General features: G+C 40.0%; 1 protein-coding gene across 2 annotated transcripts; it reads left to right on the top strand.

Moving 5' to 3' along the window:
- Nucleotides 1–489: 489 nt before the first annotated feature.
- Nucleotides 490–18311, top strand: LOC113671823 (alkaline phosphatase). 2 transcript variants are annotated; one of them, XM_027188082.2, is made up of 8 exons: nucleotides 490–767; nucleotides 12525–12857; nucleotides 14248–14487; nucleotides 15101–15337; nucleotides 15717–15860; nucleotides 16091–16198; nucleotides 16516–16797; nucleotides 17712–18311. In XM_027188082.2, exons 1-8 carry the CDS (start codon nucleotides 707–709, stop codon nucleotides 17936–17938), a joined length of 1632 nt encoding a protein of 543 aa, XP_027043883.2. In that variant the 5' UTR covers nucleotides 490–706; the 3' UTR covers nucleotides 17939–18311. The 2 variants fall into 2 exon arrangements, with proteins under 2 accessions (XP_027043883.2, XP_027043882.2); XM_027188081.2 differs by lacking the exon at nucleotides 490–767 and adding an exon at nucleotides 10423–10592.
- Nucleotides 18312–18723: the final 412 nt, after the last annotated feature.

Raw genomic sequence — 18723 nt, 5'->3', positions numbered from 1 at the left:
ACTGGGCGAACAGTCTATGACCCCTCAGCAAGGACACGCAAGAGGGTCTCGATGGGAAAAGACTCTTAAGGCTAACGGCTAAAATTTTGGCCGATTTTCGGATCATGGTTAATGTCTTTCCATTGTGGTTACCAGTTTACGATTAATTTTTTCACAATTTTTACGCCCAACGGCTAATTTTTTTTAAGCCATTTTACGGCTAACGGTTAATTCCAATGAGGCCCCCCCCCCCCCCCTCCCCAAACAAGTGATTCTCGGGGGAAATGGTTACGGAAAAGATCAACGTACATGAAGATCAATTGGACGTAAATAATTTTATTTGCTCTTGCGGTTGGCGTATGCTCTTTGTTACAGGTCATAGTTAATTTATACCTCTAACGTATTTTGTTTGCAGTAACTGATTCTTATCCAAAAGAAAGTAAGTCGTGTGTTCTGAACTTTAGACTGAATTTTGTCTTAATTTACCTTAAATACGCCTGTTTTGAAGGCAGTCATTGCTGCTACGGACGTTTGCCCTTATTAGGACCAGTGTCACTTGAACAATCGGACAACGTGACTCAATATTTCGGTTTCGTGACCCCCGCTGTTGTTAAATAAACACTTCATTCGGCTACATACCAAAATTTCATACCTCGCTTCATGTTCTGTACCTGGCTTTGACTTTTGACTTGTATAGATACCAGAGTTGTGCAGTGATTTAAAAACCATGGCTGTTGACTGCCTGTACGTAAAGTTCTGTTTCTTTTCCTTGGTTTGCGTATTAGCAGGTAAGTCTCGATTTGAACGCAGCAAGATGCAATATCATAAGCTTGTGATATATAGATTTCAGCCTCCAACGGCTTTAGTTTTTGAATTGCAAACTTTTTCATCGAGTCGTAACACAAGAGACGTATGAATATGTTTTATCTCTGTCACTTTTTTCTTATGTCTGCTCCACAAAACCCTTTGTTTGTAGCTTTTCAGTTTTTTTTAGAGGTTGCAATTGCTTTCGAATTCCGCAGCATCAGAACCTGCATATTAGGGCAGACTGGCGTCTTGGATTATATGGGAATCCCTCTGGCTGCGCGGTTTCCCCAAAATCCCTTTGATGTCTTAAATCTGATGCTATATCAGTATTTTGATCGTTTACGAATGACTGTCGTCTATTAATCTCTAACAACTGTAATGACCTCTCTGTATACCACTTGTTGTGATGTTGCTGTCTTCAACGAAGATCCCTAAAACTATTGATTTTTAACTACAAATTCGAGGATAGGTTATGAAGGAACCTTAAGCAAAAATTGATAGTAGCAGACCTAATCGAGATCCCTGTCAAAAAATAAAATGGCGGAATGATGCTTATCATTGAGACTCGAGAGTCGCCGGAATCTACAAAGAAACTTCCGTTGAAAATGTTCCAAAACCTATTAAAAGAAAATTTCTCATTCTCAATTTTCGAATTTGCTGTCTTTTGTCATTGGTGTTCTTTTTATCATCCCTTAAAGGCAACTTATACGTTCAGTTGCATGTGTGGCAGGCTAGAAATGGATTGTAGCTGTGGCTTCCATCAATCAGTGGCTGTTAGCCACTAGTTCAGTCGTGACGCAAAATTTTCCTATGGTATCATGCCATGGGTGATTAAGATTAGAGTACGTAGTACCGGCTACAGCTGAGACCGTCTCGGGTAGTCAGTGCATCCAGGTGGTCACTTAACGGGCATCAATTTTAGTTAAATACAGATATCACACTGATTTCCGCCTATGTTGAACAACACGGAGCAGAAGTCTGAACCAAATTGTTGAGTTCAGTTGCAGTCAACCATTACGTTTCACTTGTTAGAATCTAATTTTGTTCCAAAGCGCGCATTCAAAGAAAATCGCGTGATCCGATGACGTGACGCGCAACGCGAAACTGATAGAGGACCCCAGGTAGGTGAGGTAACCCGCCTAGCCGTGGTCGAAAATGAAAATGCGTTTACATGCAGTCTTACAACCCCGAGGTGCTGGGGTGAGGTTTCTTAAGGTTGTTGTTGCGCTTGCAATTAGTGAGTTTGAGCGCACGCGTTCCAAGTTCACATCTCGAGAAAGACGAAAGATTAATGATCGGACATGTATGTATTTATTCATGAAAGCGTCACGCGTTGTGTTACGCGGTGTTAGGTTACGCGAGGAATCGTAGACTTAATACGTTACAAGGAATGGTTTGGGAAACGAAATATGGTCGATTTACAACGCAAAATATTCCGAAACTTGAACATTTTGCACTCCTTGTGAGTCCGTTGCGGTTTCTGGTGATTTCTGCCATGAGACGGCTTGGAAATGTACAAAGTTTTAAAACATACGTGTTTAGCTTTTGAGCTTTTTGCCATGAACGCGACCCCGGTTAGGCGGGTTACCCCACCTTGAGACGTTTACATGGCAAATTGTCACTCTGGCTGACAGGGTTATCCCTAAGGGCAACCCTAATTTTGCTCCAAGAACAGTGGGTCTCTAAGTAGACCCGAGAGTTTCGTCTGTCATCCAAAGCTAGATCATTCAAAAATTCGTCTAAGGATTGATAATTTGATTTCAGTATGTTTATGGGGAATTGAAAAAGGTGTCTGTCAGTAGAGCTGTCCGCCAACGAGAATTATTCGAATGGAAAATGGGCTAAATACCGGCTTAAGGGAGAGTTAATTAGCGGATGTTCGTTAGACTGTATATTTCTATTCTTCCGCCGATGACGAGCTTTGCTCACCAAAAGAATTTATGCAAATGAGGCTACGGCGGATCTGAGATCCGCCTGGCAATTATTAACTGTAAGAGAAGAACTGACTTCGCGCCCACAGAACGACCGAGGTGTTGCGGATGAATTTTCAGTAATTACTTTTTTGGCACTTTTCGGCGTCCAAATTGCATGGCGAGAGTAACCCAAAACCTTAAAGTAGACCCTTCTTGTCACAATACGAATGTTTTCCAGATAGGGACACGCGTTAATGTCAGCTTCACTCGCGTGATTGCATTTTTCAAGGTTAAACCCTCGCGTGGAACTAACAACTCAAGTTTACTTTAAAGCGCTCAATGTAAGCCAAAGAAATTTTATAATTTAACTACATGATCGAAATTTTGTTTACGAAGGATAATAATGGATCGAAATCGACCTGGAGCGTCAGCTTCACTCGCGGGGAGTCAACCATTTTCTCTTGCCCCTTGCGCAACATAGAATGCAAATTTGCTGACCCACTCTATTGATACACACAACTCGACAGTCGTTAAGAGTTGAAAAAGATGAAGTTTTTTACCAAAACCATGTATTTCCGATTTTTAAACGCTAACAAAAATGTAGTAATGGTATGTCCACTCCGGAAAATAATACCGCAAGCAACAGCAAGCCCTAACCGCGATGAGAACACTCATGGATCACACAGGGCAACAGACCTCATTTTGTTTGTTTGTTTGGGTTTTTTTCCGATAATATTGGCCTGTAAAGAAATATATAACGGAGTTTTTTTGCACCCTCCGCCGCAACCATATAATTGGCTAAATGCTAAGGGAGTAATATACTTTAAAGAAATCGTTAAAGGAGTAAAATCTTTAAAAAAATTTTCCTGCTGGAGTTTCCTGGCGCGCCACTGCGAACACAGCGAACCTCTTGTAAAAGGCTGCGAGGAAATAAAAAAGGACAAGTAGAAAAAGTTCTTTACTCACAAATCTCTTTTACAATCTATGACCGATTTTACATCTCGTGTCTGAAGCAAGAGTTGGAAATGTAAATACAATTTAATATGTTACGAGAAGAGGTATTTTACTCGTTGTTAATTTTATTCCTAAACTCGTTATTTATTTTTAATTGAAACATCACGGGATTTGAGGACAGACACCACCAAGGCAAACACAACATCGACGTAAAAATTACCAGTCAACGGAACGTGCACTTATTTGGTTAGTCATCTCAACAGGAAAATTATCTTTTTTTAGAAAAACAAACATTGCTTTTTCATCACGACTTTTCGCGGTTAACGTTCAATGAAATCTGCAAAGGAAAAAAAATTAAGACAAGTAAATTCAATTATGTCGCAATTCATACTCAAAATTAGTTTGTCATAAGATGAAAACACACAGTCTAAATTGAAACAACTCCCAAGGAGAGACAAGACAAAATAAAAAAAGGCACGATTTTGCCTTCAGATAACAACAGTCGAAATAGAACTGACTACCCAAGAGAGACAGAACCAGGTGAAAAAAGGGAAAGGTTCTGCCTTCAGATAACAACAGCCAAAATAGGACTGACTACCCAAGAGAGACAGAACCAGGTGAAAAAAAGGGAAAGGTTCTGCCTTCAGATAACAACAGCCAAAATAGGACTGACTACCCAAGAGAGACAGAACCAGGTGAAAAAAAGGGAAAGGTTCTGCCTTCAGATAACTACAGCCCAAATAGGACTGACTACCCAAGAGAGACAGAACCAGGTGAAAAAAAGGGAAAGGTTCTGCCTTCAGATAACAACAGCCCAAATAGGACTGACTACCCAAGAGAGACAGAACCAGGTGAAAAAAAGGGAAAGGTTCTGCCTTCAGATAACTACAGCCCAAATAGGACTGACTACCCAAGAGAGACAGAACCAGGTGAAAAAAAGGGAAAGGTTCTGCCTTCAGATAACAACAGCCCAAATAGGACTGACTACCCAAGAGACACAGAACCAGGTGGGAAAAAAAAGGAAAGGTTCTGCCTTCAGATAACAACAGCCCAAATAGGACTAACTACCCAAGAGAGACAGAACCAGGTGAAAAAAAGAGAAAGGTTCTGCCTTCAGATAACAACAGCCCAAATAGGACTGACTACCCAAGAGAGACAGAACCAGGTGGAAAAAAGGGAAAGGTTCTGCCTTCAGATAACAACAGCCCAAATAGGACTGACTACCCAAGAGAGACAGAACCAGGTGAAAAAAGGGAAAGGTTCTGCCTTCAGATAACAACAGCCCAAATAGGACTGACTACCCAAGAGAGACAGAACCAGGTGAAAAAAGGGAAAGGTTCTGCCTTCAGATAACAACAGCCCAAATAGGACTGACTACCCAAGAGAGACAGAACCAGGTGGAAAAAAAAGGAAAGGTTCTGCCTTCAGATAACAACAGCCCAAATAGGACTGACTACCCAAGAGAGACAGAACCAGGTGAAAAAAGGGAAAGGTTCTGCCTTCAGATAACAACAGCCCAAATAGGACTGACTACCCAAGAGAGACAGAACCAGGTGAAAAAAAGGGAAAGGTTCTGCCTTCAGATAACTACAGCCCAAATAGGACTGACTACCCAAGAGAGATAGAACCAGGTGAAAAAAAGGGAAAGGTTCAGCCTTCAGATAACTACAGCCCAAATAGGACTGACTACCCAAGAGAGACAGAACCAGGTGGAAAAAAAAAGGAAAGGTTCTGCCTTCAGATAACAACAGCCCAAACAGGACTGACTACCCAAGAGAGACAGAACCAGGTGAAAAAAAAAGAAAAGGTTCTGCCTTCAGAAAACAACAACTCACATACGAATGACAAAACCGGGAAAAAAATAAAAAAATGAAGGTTCTTCCCTCACGGAGATAAGTCAGGGAACTAAAGACTGATTACCCGAGAGAGTGGGTAAGAAATAACAAAAGAACGAGAGCATCTTTAGGATTCTGCTTTCGAAACTGCGAAATAGTACAGTACGATTAGTAAGAAAACACACTAACCTGCTAGGAGTGCGTCATCTTATAGGGAAGGAATATTTGAGCTCTGATGTCAGGGTTCATTCCGTAATTAGTTCATCTGGCTCATGTTAGGTTTCAACAGTGTCGGAAAAGTGACGTCAGCCGTGTAACCTCGCAACGCAAAACCAAGGGTGGTCTTTAGGATTGTGGTTTTGAAAAAGATATAGGCTAAGATCGACGCGATACGAAGCGTGTGACGACTAGAATAAAGATAAGAAAAGAAAACTACGCGAGTGACTAGTGTTGCTATACTGGGATTTCCAACAACAGTTGGATTATACACCATGTGATTTTAAGCATCTGTCACCTGACTATCACAGAAATACTTCCTTCTATTGCTTCGAAAGCACAGAAGTAAAGGTAAACCTTGCTTTGCTGATTAAATGGTTTGTGCATTATCATTTTCCGCTCAAAGGTTATTAAGCAGCGAGATTTATCGCGCGTCATCATATAGCTCTAGACAGAAATTATCAGGCATAAAACCTTACCTAAAAGCCAAATTGGACAGGCCAGCGAGTAGAATTTCTTCCTCGCGAAGTAATACACAGTTAAGACCTTACCTTAAGGAAAGAACGATGGCCCCTTTTCGCAGATACCGCCGAATACACTCGTACCTTCGCACAGAATTTTCGCGGGATAAGTTCCCGCGCTTACCTGATAATTGGGACTTACTAAAATGATATTTTATACTGAAAGAGCTCCTTAGTATGGACGCCAGAAAAGTATTATCAAAATATCTACCCAATAGTTTCAAGTGTTAAATGATACTCTTGTATCTCCAGAACATACTGCAGTCGAAATCTCTCTTGAAAACAAGGTCCTTACCGAGCGGCTCACCGGCCTCCATGCTGACTTAGAGTCAAAGGTCTGATCAGAGTGAAATATAAGTTGGCTAACACAATTTCATTTTGGTATTGTCGTGACAGAACAGATAATCGCTCTTTGCGTCACAAACCAATAGATCTGTAGATCACGGACAAAACATGCTGGGTGCAACAACTGTTACTTGATAGTCATGTCACGCACTACAACCAGGCTATCCTCAAATGCCATGACACACTACGGCTTAGCTAAGCTGTTCTTATCGCTGAATCATTCTACAATTATGAAAATTGCCATTCACGCCATGAATGCGTAGTTATTTCTGAAGAGAAAATTGTGCAAGAGAGTCCTAAATTTACGTAGCACTCCTAACGCGCAAGCCGCGCGGATCCTCGCGCCTGTTTACATTTTAATTGTTAACTTCAATTAATTTCACGCTCGAAGCCAAACACCTTACTTTCACTTGCTAATTGAACCCTCTCGCTTTACTTTGACAAGCCTATGGATCATTTTACGCATCCCTGGTGTGAATTCTTTTCTTGAGCAAAGCTCGTCATATGTTAAGCAATCCGCTTACGTTTACGTTAGCAGAGAGTTGATTGTGGTTAAAACTGTCAACTTGCAAAGGCGTGCAAGTAGAATCTACAAATTGTTCTGTTTTTCTTCATTTTTTTGATGTGATGCTATGCATAAATAATAATGGCAGTAGTGAGATTTTGTCAAAAGTTGATTGATATTATGACTACACTCATTCATCGTGAAAAGTTTATTTCGTATGGGTCAATCAGTCTTCTAATATACGTATCCTGCACGAGTCAGTCAGTCTTCTAACATTCGCATCCTGCATGAGCCAGTCAGTTTTCTTATATACATATCCTGGATGAGTCAGTCAGTCTTTTAGTATATGCATCCTGGATCAATCAATCAATCAATGTATTTAGCCCTTTAACTCCCAGATCAAATTTGTCATTCTCCTTACTGTCAGCCATACAATTCTTATTATGTTAGTTCAGAGAATTTAGTATTGGATCAACTAATTATCCTCTAATCGCTATTTTTCTTTCTCATCACTTGTCTGCTTAGTATTGCATTGACCTTGTGAGGAGAAATTCTCTCTTGGTCACTCGTGGAAGTTAAAGGGTTAACGTGGTCGGTGCGCTCAGCAAAAAAGTTAGTTTACAGGTACGCCACGTTAAAAAAAGAAACAGAAAAATGAAAAAAAAAAAAGCCTTTTGAAGGTGTATAAATTTAAGAGAAGTTAAGATTACAAACTAACTAATATTGAAACATAAAAATTCAACAATGTTTTGTCAAACTAAGTTAAAAATATATAAATATGAAAATTATAAAAACGGTAAAAACTGACTAAGAATCGACTCACACCGCAGTCAGAGTCCCATGAGATTTAATGTTTTTAAGTTTTTTTTTTTAAAGCAGTGTATGTTGGAATCTTCCGAGACTCGTCGGGTATAGTGTTCCACAAATTCGATGCAGCGTATCTCCATTATCTTAAGCCGAAAGTGGTTGATTTTACTTTTGGAAGGTCAAAGTATTGTGGTTCCTCCTGAGGTTGTAAGTGGAGCGCCTTACTGTTATGAGATCACGTAAGCTTGCAGGTCCTGCATCACTGGCTAATATCTCAAAAACAGTGGACAATATTTTCGTTAATCGTTGTTCACGAAGACTTAAGAGACCGATACGCTTACAAAGGTCTTCATGAGGCGAGGACTTATCTCTGAAAACAAAACTGAGCGCTCGTTTGTCCACCATCTCTAACTTGTCAGCGGACTTCTTATTACAGAAGTGTCACGTTTCGGAACAGTAATTAAAGTATGGTAGAATGAAAGCTTTATAAAGATCCCTTATGGTCTCAAAAGGCAATATTTTCTGCATCATTTTTGATACAGCGATCTATTGACTGACTTTTCTACATATTTTTAGCGGTATGCTTTTTGAAATTTAATTTTTCATCAATTGTTGCGCCAAGAAGTTCCGTTGTGTGGGATATTGGAAGTTGTGATTCGTCACACGTGAACGCTAGCTCATGAGTTCCTTTGTTTTCTTCCTAGCACTATCGCCTGGTATTTTGAACTGTTCCTCTTCATACCATTTCGCGCAATAAGATCATTGTTAATTGTTTCTTCAACTTTGGAGAGTTTATTGTCAGCGTGAGAGATTTGAGTGTCGTCAGCGTAAGTGGACGGAGTGCTCTTCTCAATTACATATTTAAGATCGTTCATAAAGATGATGATCTGGATGAGTCAGTCAGTCTTCTAGGATATGCATTCTGATGAGGAGTCAGTCAGTCTTCTAGTGTACGCATCTTCATATAATCTTAACATGTGTACCCTAAAACTAAGGTTTCCACAAAAAGAACCTATGCTACGCCAGACACGAAAAGCCACAAAAAAACCACCTTTTAGATGTGGTCATAGATGTGTTGAAATGTATCCTCATCATAATGCAGCAGGACAATATCCCGAGGAATGGGTAAACTAACCTAGTTGCACAACTAATCACAAAGAAAAATCGATGATTGTAAATATATTTTAAATTAAAAATTACAACAAATACTAAAAAAAAAAAAAGGTTTAACATTAGACTGACCGACCGAGATTGATTTAATTTTCCCGCGAAACGCTCGAAATGTTCATGATGCCGCGCGAATCTCTTCAAAGTGCCATCAGAATATTAATTTCTGACTAATTTGTTTCCATGTCACTAGTAATGCTCTTTACTGTCTGCCAAACGATTCTCCATTACAGAATCGCGCCCATTGAAAAACGTCGCACGGGAAAATGCAAATAAGCTAGAAAAGAGAAAGAGAGCATGCGTAACTTCACGCAGGCCTGTCAATCCGACTGTCAATCATGTAATCCCCGTGTACGCAGTGTTCGAAAGTATTGTTTCTTGTGCAGACAACCAAAACGTAGCGCTTTTCATCGAAGAAGAATAGACGTAATTAGTGGCGTTATCTTGATTAGGTTATATTGTTTAAAAATCGGTCAGATGTAAAATTAAATTACCTTTCAAATGCCGGGTTTTCAATTTGTGTTAAGACTCAAATGCGGCAGATTTGCGAGGTTCGACCATCAACTTCGCCAAGAAAGCAAAACATCACAGAAATATTCCTTTTAGTAAAATTTCCGTACTGCCCCATACTATCGTAAAACAAATCTGTTTTCCCAATGGTAAAGTATTGTTTTTGTCACTCTATCCAAGAACTGAACGTATAATGTAGTGTGGGGCTGTGCGGAATTTTACCTTCCTTTTTGGCCCGTTATTGCCGTCAGTTTCAGATAACACGTCGGTAGTCTAATTACTTTTCGAAAAGCTTAAGTATACGTTGTAGATTCCCGCTCCACGTAGGTGCACGCTCACGCTCATAAGCTTACGGATGAACACTTCACGCTCTTTTGATATGCAAACGCGGCCCTCGCTCTTTACCGACGAAAAGAGCATTTGGTCACTTTGAAACAATGCTAATTGCTCCAATTGTATCTCCATTGTCTCTAAACGGACGCAAAGCGAAATTTTACAACTCCCGTTTGGGAATTTGTCAATTCAGATCTAAAGCGACCGAAGTTGGCGGTGAGCGTTTGCAACCTCATTCCAAGGTCATTGCGCCCGCAAAGCATCATGGGTACCCCACTTTTCTCGGGCGACGCTTTTCAATGGGCGCGATTCCGTAATGCGTTATGCTAGTTTGAAGAATTTGGTATTAGTAATCCAGAAATTGATATTTTTCTTTATTCTCATCACTTTTCTGCAAGATATTGTATAGATATAGTAACGTGAAATTCTGTCTTGGTCACTCATTGTAGTAAACATTTTTCGCCGACTGAACAATTCTTTAAAACACGTGCACATTTTCGCGTTGCGCAACAATGACACCTGTTTGTGCTTTAAAAGAACATAATTGAGAGAGAGAGATCAGATCGAATAAATCAAAAGTATAAAGGGACGCCAATCTCGGAACTTAAGATGAAAGTTTCCTCAGGAGTGCTTCTCGTCGTGGCTATAATTTTTATTTTGACGTCTGACGAAAACGGATCAAAATTAACAACAGTTCAAGGTAGGACAGCGTGATTTGATTCGGATGCACGTCTGTTGCAGCCTGTGGAACCACGACAACAAATTTGTTCCAGTCGTGATTTTATTACGGTACTAGAATTGATCTTCGATCAACTTTAACTTGGCTTTAAGCCTGAGAAAATCTAGATGGAAAAAAGGAAAAGTTTTTCATCACTGATTTTGATGATTTTTGGTTGTTTTTAAGCGATATATCAATTGAAATAAGCGTTTTATAGGAGTTAGGCAAGTACACTAGTCTTCGAAGGGCGCACGTAGGCAGATCTCGCCTGTTTATGCTAAAAAGGATGTGATCTATTTGTCCAACGGAATGCTCTGGTATAAAAATGGTATAATCCTCGACGGAAATAATTTTGTTCTCTTATTTCAAATCTATTATTATTATTCCCGAGCACCATATATTATTAGCTTGATGCGGACTTCACTCTGGATCTGAAATGATATCCCGCAGGTGAAGTTACTACGCAACAAACAGAGAGTCAAGTATTTTGTATTAGTTTATCGCGCCTATCGTTTACAACCCACGTCAGCTTGTAATATAAACAGTAGTGATCGACGTAAGATATCAAAAGTAAATTTGTTTGAAGGTTTGGAATTCAACAGCCAACGACAAGGATATGATCAATTTGTTTTACACATTGTTATTGCAAGGGCTCTCAATTAATTCCCGTGAAACGATCAACATCCTTATTGATTAGTGCTTATTTATTACACAGCATTTTACGGACATGAAGTTGAGTTCAATCTAGAATACTACAACGAAGTCTAGACCACTTTACGACTCCTTTAGGTTAACGACGTCCTCATTATGCAAAACAACTTGAAGTTGGATCGGTAAACAATTATACCACAAGCTTTCTAATAAAAAAAACAGGACTAATTTCCGTATACATCGCCCTCTGTTTCACGTGAACAGAGAGTGGGGCGACGGTGGCATGATGCATGTGAATTAGTGACTCAGAAAAACGTTGTCATGAACACCGACCTCCTCTCGGACCTTAAAAACGCCAAAAAAAAATTCTATTGTGGTTACAAGGATTTACCAATATGGATACTGACCTCTGAAAAGATTAAAACACAGAGTTTTGCTTTGCGGGAAAGAGGCGAGAAATCTCGAATGTGCAAGATAAGCCCATCTTTCCAGCCTCGGAGGCCAATAACACATGACTTGCTTCATCATACTCACTCGTGTTAAGCCAGCCGAATAATGAAGAAGTAAAATTGTATAAATAAAAGGCATTGACTATGGTAGACATAATTTAACTGAACCCTTTTACTCGGAGAGGCCTAAGATGGGTTTTTAACATATAACTTGTACTCGCGATTTCAACACATCATCCAGCAAAAGTCTTCAAATTATCTTAACTAAGTTAGAAGCAACCTGTTAAAGCCGGAAGGGAGGATTACCAACCAAATCATTAGAGTTCAAAGGTTTTGTAACTTACTCGTGCATAAATTTCCGAACCGAAAACGAGCCGCAGTTTGTTTACTAATGTTATGAATATCAAGTAAAAACTTTGCATGGGAAAGCGTCTATGTCAACGAGTCAGTCATGGAAAAGTCGCTGATAAGTTCCTACATCATTTGATGTTTAGCTCTCTCCAGCCAGTGAGTAAGACTTTAATCGATTCGTTCATTGGAGACCTGTTTTTTAAAAAAATTCCAAAATAATCTTTTAGGGTTCTCTATCGTGCGGGTCTATAAACTGTGGAAACCTGTTTTATTCTCATATAGTACTCGATAATAAGTCGATAGCGTTCTGATTGGCCATTGTTTGCGCGGGAAATTATAGTAAAAATAAACAACAAATCATAAGAGTGTCAAGGATCTGTTTTATCAACGGATATGGGCTTCTTAAGAAGATAGGTACGCAATGCATAATGTAATGTTCATTGTTTTTTGTTATTTTATTGAGGCGTAAACGGTGATATTTTTGCAAATCAAGACAACAATCCCTGGTATAAAGAAGGTGTCAAGCTTATTAAGGACAATCTCAAGGTGAAACCGAACACAAACACTGCCAAGAGCGCAGTTCTGTTTTTGGGCGATGGAATGGGCATCAGCACCATCACCGCTGCACGCATCTTCGACGGGCAGCAGAAGAATATGAAGTATGGGGAGGAAAATGTTTTGAGCTGGGAGGTGTTTCCCTGGTCAGCTCTGGCAAAGACATATACCGTTGACATGCAGGGAACAGACTCCGCAAGTTCTGCTACAGCTTTTCTGAACGGCGTAAAGACAGACGAAGGTAGGTGACCAAATCTGATGATGGAACAAACCAAGCGACATGGAGCAGAGGTAGAAGATACTCTACCCATGTTGGATAGGCATGCTGGACCACAGATGGCAAAGGTCCAAGTTCGAGCTCTGGTCAAGCTTATTGTGTTGTGTTCCTAGGCTATTCTTTTTATCCCCTTATAATGCTCCTTTCCCGTAGGATCCGTGCAAATGGGTAACGCAGTGGTAAATGGTAATTAGTTGGGAATAACAGACGAATTCGGTCGAAGGAACCTGTAATAGAAGAGTCTTTTTATTCAGAAGGAGTGGTAATACTCTGAAGAGCGGCGTGCAGAGACATTGGGATAAGCGTCAGTCAGTCTTGTATGCATCGGAGCTTACCCTTCACCCTGAGAAAAACTAATTGCCCACCGTGGAAAATTAGCCTTTTACTTCTTATAGAGGTTGCGATTAAAGTAAATAGTTTGAATTAACAGCGTTGTAACCAAGGAGCAATGCTGTTGTAAAACTGTTAGGAATTTCTTCTCAGAGGGGTCCAAACGTTTAGAGAAAGCAACTTACATTGCTCAAGGTGCGCATGAGAAAGACTCGGAAACACAAAAACACAACAACGAATATACCCCTTTATGATTTTTATTTGAGTTATTTATGATCATGTGAAAGTGGATCACCCACTGATAAGTATAAAGGTAAAGTTAAGTGGCCCCCCCAGCCGGAGCTTATCCCGTTTTCCTTAGCACGAAGCGACTAGGAGTATACCCCTCCCCTTGGGTGGGATGCTAGTCCATTGCAAGGTCAACCCCCCCGCATTTCATCAGGCTTCCCAGACAATTCGACGGTGCCGCTTTATACTCCTGGGTGGAAAAAATCACTGTGAGAATAGTGTTTTGCCTTAAGAACATAACACATTGACCCGGCCAGGTCTTGGACCCAGACCTCTCGATCTGAGGTCCAGCGCTCTAACTATTAGGCCACTGTGTCTCCCGCACTGATTAGTGTTGAAAGTGACTCACATCTAATTTCTCCTGGCAATAACTCCCTTGAATTAAACATTAAGGTCATGAGAATAAAGGAAATGATCACCAACTAGAGGAACTTGATTGTTGAACAAATTCTCCTTGTCAGAACCTTAGGAAATGTCTTGGGAGTAGTATGGAGAATATTCATACTGATGTTAGGGTGTAAAGGGTTAAAATGGTACATTCAGGAAGCGTCTACCTAAATCTGTAGGCTAAAACCACAAATATCTTTAAGTTTGTGCATGTTTTGAATTTAGCTTTGAATATTGTGTGGGGATGCATAGCTGGCCTTTGTTCCACTTGTTTGATATGACCTCATCCATAATCAAAATAGTAATTTCTTTCAACATTTTTATCTTCCTCTCTCCGATTCTCTATCAGGAGTTCTCGGTGTAGACGAATCTGTGAGAAAAAGCTACTGTAAAACTATGACTGAGAAAAGTAAAGTTGTGTCGATCCTGACGCTCGCCGAGAGAGCTGGGATGTCCACGGGAATCGTTACCACCACACGAGCCACTCACGCGACTCCCGCGAGTTCTTACGCGCACTCAGTTAATAGAGATTGGGAAAGTGACAAAGACATCAAATCAAAGGATGATGGAACCACATGCAAAGATATCGGTAAATAAATGAGATTGTATTTAAGTTGCTTTTAAGGGAGACCATATCAAAAAGACCAGTCTTGTAAGGCCAGCATACCTAGGTAGGAAATAAAATACGACCAGCAGTGACGTCAACTATTTATTAAGGACAGTGCCTGCTGTTGCCACTGCGCACACGCCCGGCGTTGTCTTGAAAGGTTCCATTTTCAAAGCAATTAAGCTTCTTTGACGGCTTCGTTTCGTTATGAAGCGGTTCAATTTTTGGGATGCAATGCTATGGTTGACATTTGTTCTGTTGATTTGTTGTAGATTTAAATGCGTTTGGTGGGGTGTAAGATAGGAAAGTCGCCAAAGTCTACAGCGAGGTACTATTAACCGTGCGAATGATCCGTCACGGTCACTGCGTTTTTTCCCTTGGGGAAAGATTGAAAATGAATAAGACGTGGCGGTTTTGTCCCTCCTGAAGGTGCTTGAGGTCCACGTTCTTGTTCAGTGTGGTGAAGTCGCGAAACTGAGAGATCTGAGGCTCAAATTCTCACAGAAAACCTTTAAGTATTCTTTATTCCACACATAATACACATCTCTAGTTTTTCACAATTAAATCATTTTTTGTTGTTGTATGCTTTCTCAAGCAACGCAGCTTGTCGAGTATCCTCACGGTAATGGTATAGAGGTTGTCTTCGCTGGGGGACGGCGGGAATTTATGCACAAAAACCAGTCAGACCCAGAGTATCCGGAAAAGAAAGGAGACAGGCAGGATAACAAAGATCTGATTAAACAGTGGCTGGAGAAATATCCCGACTCACAGTACGTTTGGAACAAAACCGCCTTCGACAAGATTGACGCGAATAAGGTTAATCGCGTGTTAGGTACGTCTTCTGAATCCTTTTTTCTAGACATGCCCTTTTGGTCGTATCACTAGTACTATCAAAAAAAAAACGTCATCAAAATACACTTTGACCCGCAGTTATACATAAGCTTTCTCCCAACAGAAAACCAAATAGAACAATTTGAAGGTTATAAGAATTGGGGCGAAAATTGTTGAGGGAAATGGTACATTTAGAAGTGGCGCTTATGTGGATACTGTGTGTTATATTTTTCGTTAAGTTATTTATTATCAATAACCTTTTTTTCTTTTTTTTTTTTTTTTTTTTCCAAAAATACTCACGAGGTAATGCACCTCAATCCTAGTGGTAAAATAGTAAGATTAGCATAAAGAAAAGGTTTATTCTTTCGTCTTTGTTACAGGACTCTTTGAGCCTTCTCACATGCAGTACGAATCAGATCGAACCGCCTCCAGTACACCTGGAGAGCCGTCAATTGCAGAGATGACTGAAAAAGCCATCAAAATACTACAAAAGAACCCCAAGGGATACTTTCTTTTAGTCGAAGGTATACATTTCTCATTGCATAAACGTAGATTTCTCGGCCTTAAAAATCGACAATAAATTGATCTAAACCACCCTATATCCTGAACGCATGCGAGAAATCACGTGTAAACTGGAAACAAGGTTGCTTAAAAACCTGACCTTGTTTACGATAGAGTGCCTTTATTTCACTTCCCTGTTTTAGACAAAAATTTGCATCAAGCTCAGTTATCGTGTTCTCTTTTCTATCTACAGGGGGGCGCATTGATCATGCACACCATGATGGCTCAGCCTATAATGCACTTCATGAATCCGTTGCATTCAACAAAGCGGTTCAAAAAGCGAAGGATATTGTGAAGACAGGTGAATCTGCAGAATTCTAAGCTCACTTTGCTTTGTTATTAACTATGATCTCTTATTAGCCTGAGACAGACACATAGTATAAATTTTCAGCAATTTTGTGGTAGCATGAACAACAATGCTGTTATGTGGCTCATAGAAATTTAGGTCAAGTGTTACTTCTTATCATGAGAGTTTTTTATATCTAGAGAGACTTGAACAGAAAACCCTCTAACAATCATGAAGTAGAAAGTCTGCCTTTTTCATTGAACCCAGTTCAAATCCAAGAATACAGTGGTTTTGTTTTATTTCGCTCTTGTTTCGAAAATTGCTTCTTTTAGAAGACACCCTGATAACAGTGACCGCTGATCACTCTCACGTCTTCACAATCGGTGGCTATACAAAGCGTGGGAACCCTGTGCTGGGTGTACAGGTACAGGTAGACGGTAAAGTAGCCAATGATACCTTCGGTAAGACATATACCTCCCTTGGGTATTTCGACGGTCCCGGTGGATTGAATGGTTCCCGCCCAGACTTGCGCGGTGTAGACACAAAAGCTAAAGACTTCCTTCAGCAAGCTACCGTCCTCCTTGATTATGAAAGTCATGCATCCGAAGATGTTGGTAAGAATTAGAGTTGGCAAGAAACGATCAAGCTTAAACCTCTCCTTAGCTCTCTCACTCCAAGATCTCACTAGTGATTCTCCTTACTGTCTGATTATGATGGTTTTTTTTGAAGAATTCAGTATTGATATTGGATCCACTAATAGTCACGTGATTGATGCTTTTCTCTATTCTCATCACTTGCTTGCTTGATATTGCACTGATATTGTTAGGAGAAATTCTGTCTTGGTCACTCATGGGAGTCGTAGGGTTAAAGTAACACCTTAGCCCACTTTTTCCCCTCTCCTGGTACATGTAAGTCATAGTACGCGTCGTAGAAAGTTGCCTGAAAAGTTCAATTGACACCAAATTTTTTTTCTGTTGAAAAATATGCCTATCCCTACATCACCGTGTCCTAATGTTTTCGTAGTGTTTTTCTTTTTAGATTTACAAAGGTTTTCAAAGTTTCAAAATTTTGCGTTTTTTTCCGGCATTTCTGATCTGCTTGAAGAATGAGTCCTACTCTTGATATGACATCGTTTGAGAAAGATTGAAATTTAGAAGCGAGCAGTCAATCTACTTTCGTCACTTCTTGGTTAAACACATGAAATGCCGAAAAAATAACTAACTAAACTAGTCTGAAGTCGCCTCGTAGTCATGTGCCTTTTTAAACTTGGTAAGTCATGATCTCTTTTTCCCTCTCGAAGTTGAGGCAGAACGGACTCAACCTCAGATAAATGTCAAAACGTGAGGATTTAACCAATTAGTGACGATCTCTTTTTTGCGAAATTTCTCGAGTTAATTAAGCGATCCGGCCTACCGAAAAAAGGAAACTAGCACAGATTACGTATGAACTTAGGGGTAACAGTTTTCAACTCCTCAACTACTAAACAGGTTATAGAGAGTAGTTGTAATTTGTCTTGTCGTATTTCCAGGGGTTTTCGCAGACGGACCTGGTGCTTACTTATTCCATGGAGTAGTGGAACAGCCGTATGTCTTTCACGTGATGGATCACGCCCTATGTTTGAGTGAGAGTAAACAGGATACATGTGATAAGCACGTGAGCAGAGGTGGCCCGAATCCCAAAAGTGGAGGAAATTCTCTCTCCATGCTCACGGCAATGTATGCTCTGTTAATCATAGCCGTGTGGATTTTTCATTGAGTGAAGGTCACTTTGCTTTGCGATGGGATAGTTTATGACTGGTTTTGTTGCAAGTTGAAAACTTCTCTTGTTTTGCAAGCAAAGTCATTTATGCTCAAATTGATATTTACCTCTTCACACCGCTCTCTTTTTTTATTGAAACGTTTTGCTTAAGGTGTTGATTTGTAAGATTGTTTTCAGCAATGAAATGAAGAGTCTACCCATAATCATTGATAGTTAATGGCTGTAGCCAAAAACAGTTTAAGCTAGAAAAAGAGCACAGCCGTGTAGAGATTATTTCATTAAGCGATAATACCAAGATTTGTTACAATCTGTAAATTGCATGCTTTTTTATCGGTAGTTGTAGCACTGATTAAAGATATTTGAGTACTAATGAAAAGGCAACTTCATCCCTGAGACATATCGAGAACACAGTTTGGTCATACCAGTGTTTATACTGAATATTATTCATATCCGATTAATTGAATTCCATTCTCAAAGATTAACTCGAAAGACCAGTAACCCTGAAAAGGGCCAAGAAACGACCGGGGAAAATATCACGAGCTGTTTCACACTTCGGCGCATAAATCAGCGTAAGTTTTACTTGTTCAAAAGCGGATTCCTAGTGAAAAAGATAAATAATCCACTTGTGAAGAAAATAACTTATGAACCAACGTTTGTTGTCGTGGTGAAACACCAAACTAGGAAACATATGGTAGGTCTAAGGGAGATTTACTTATCATAGAGCTTTTCGATAAAGCGTCGTAAAACCAAGGAAAAGTAATCCTAACGTCCAATCAGAACAA

Source organism: Pocillopora damicornis, chromosome 8 (assembly GCF_964200805.1).
Source record: "Pocillopora damicornis chromosome 8, jaPocDami1.2, whole genome shotgun sequence".
Taxonomy (NCBI): Eukaryota; Metazoa; Cnidaria; class Anthozoa; order Scleractinia; family Pocilloporidae; genus Pocillopora; species Pocillopora damicornis.
The sequence above is the reverse complement of the archived record's forward strand: the minus strand, read 5'-3'. Positions and strand labels throughout refer to the sequence as shown.

Bases quoted from the DNA above. Each gene is read 5' to 3' on its own strand.
- LOC113671823 (XM_027188081.2), top strand. From the start codon at position 10,502: ATGAAAGTTTCCTCAGGAGTGCTTCTCGTCGTGGCTATAATTTTTATT. The intron at 10,593-12,524 runs GTAGGACAGCGT...TATTTTATTGAG, and splicing joins AAAATTAACAACAGTTCAAG to GCGTAAACGGTGATATTTTT. The intron at 14,488-15,100 runs GTAAATAAATGA...TGCTTTCTCAAG, and splicing joins AACCACATGCAAAGATATCG to CAACGCAGCTTGTCGAGTAT.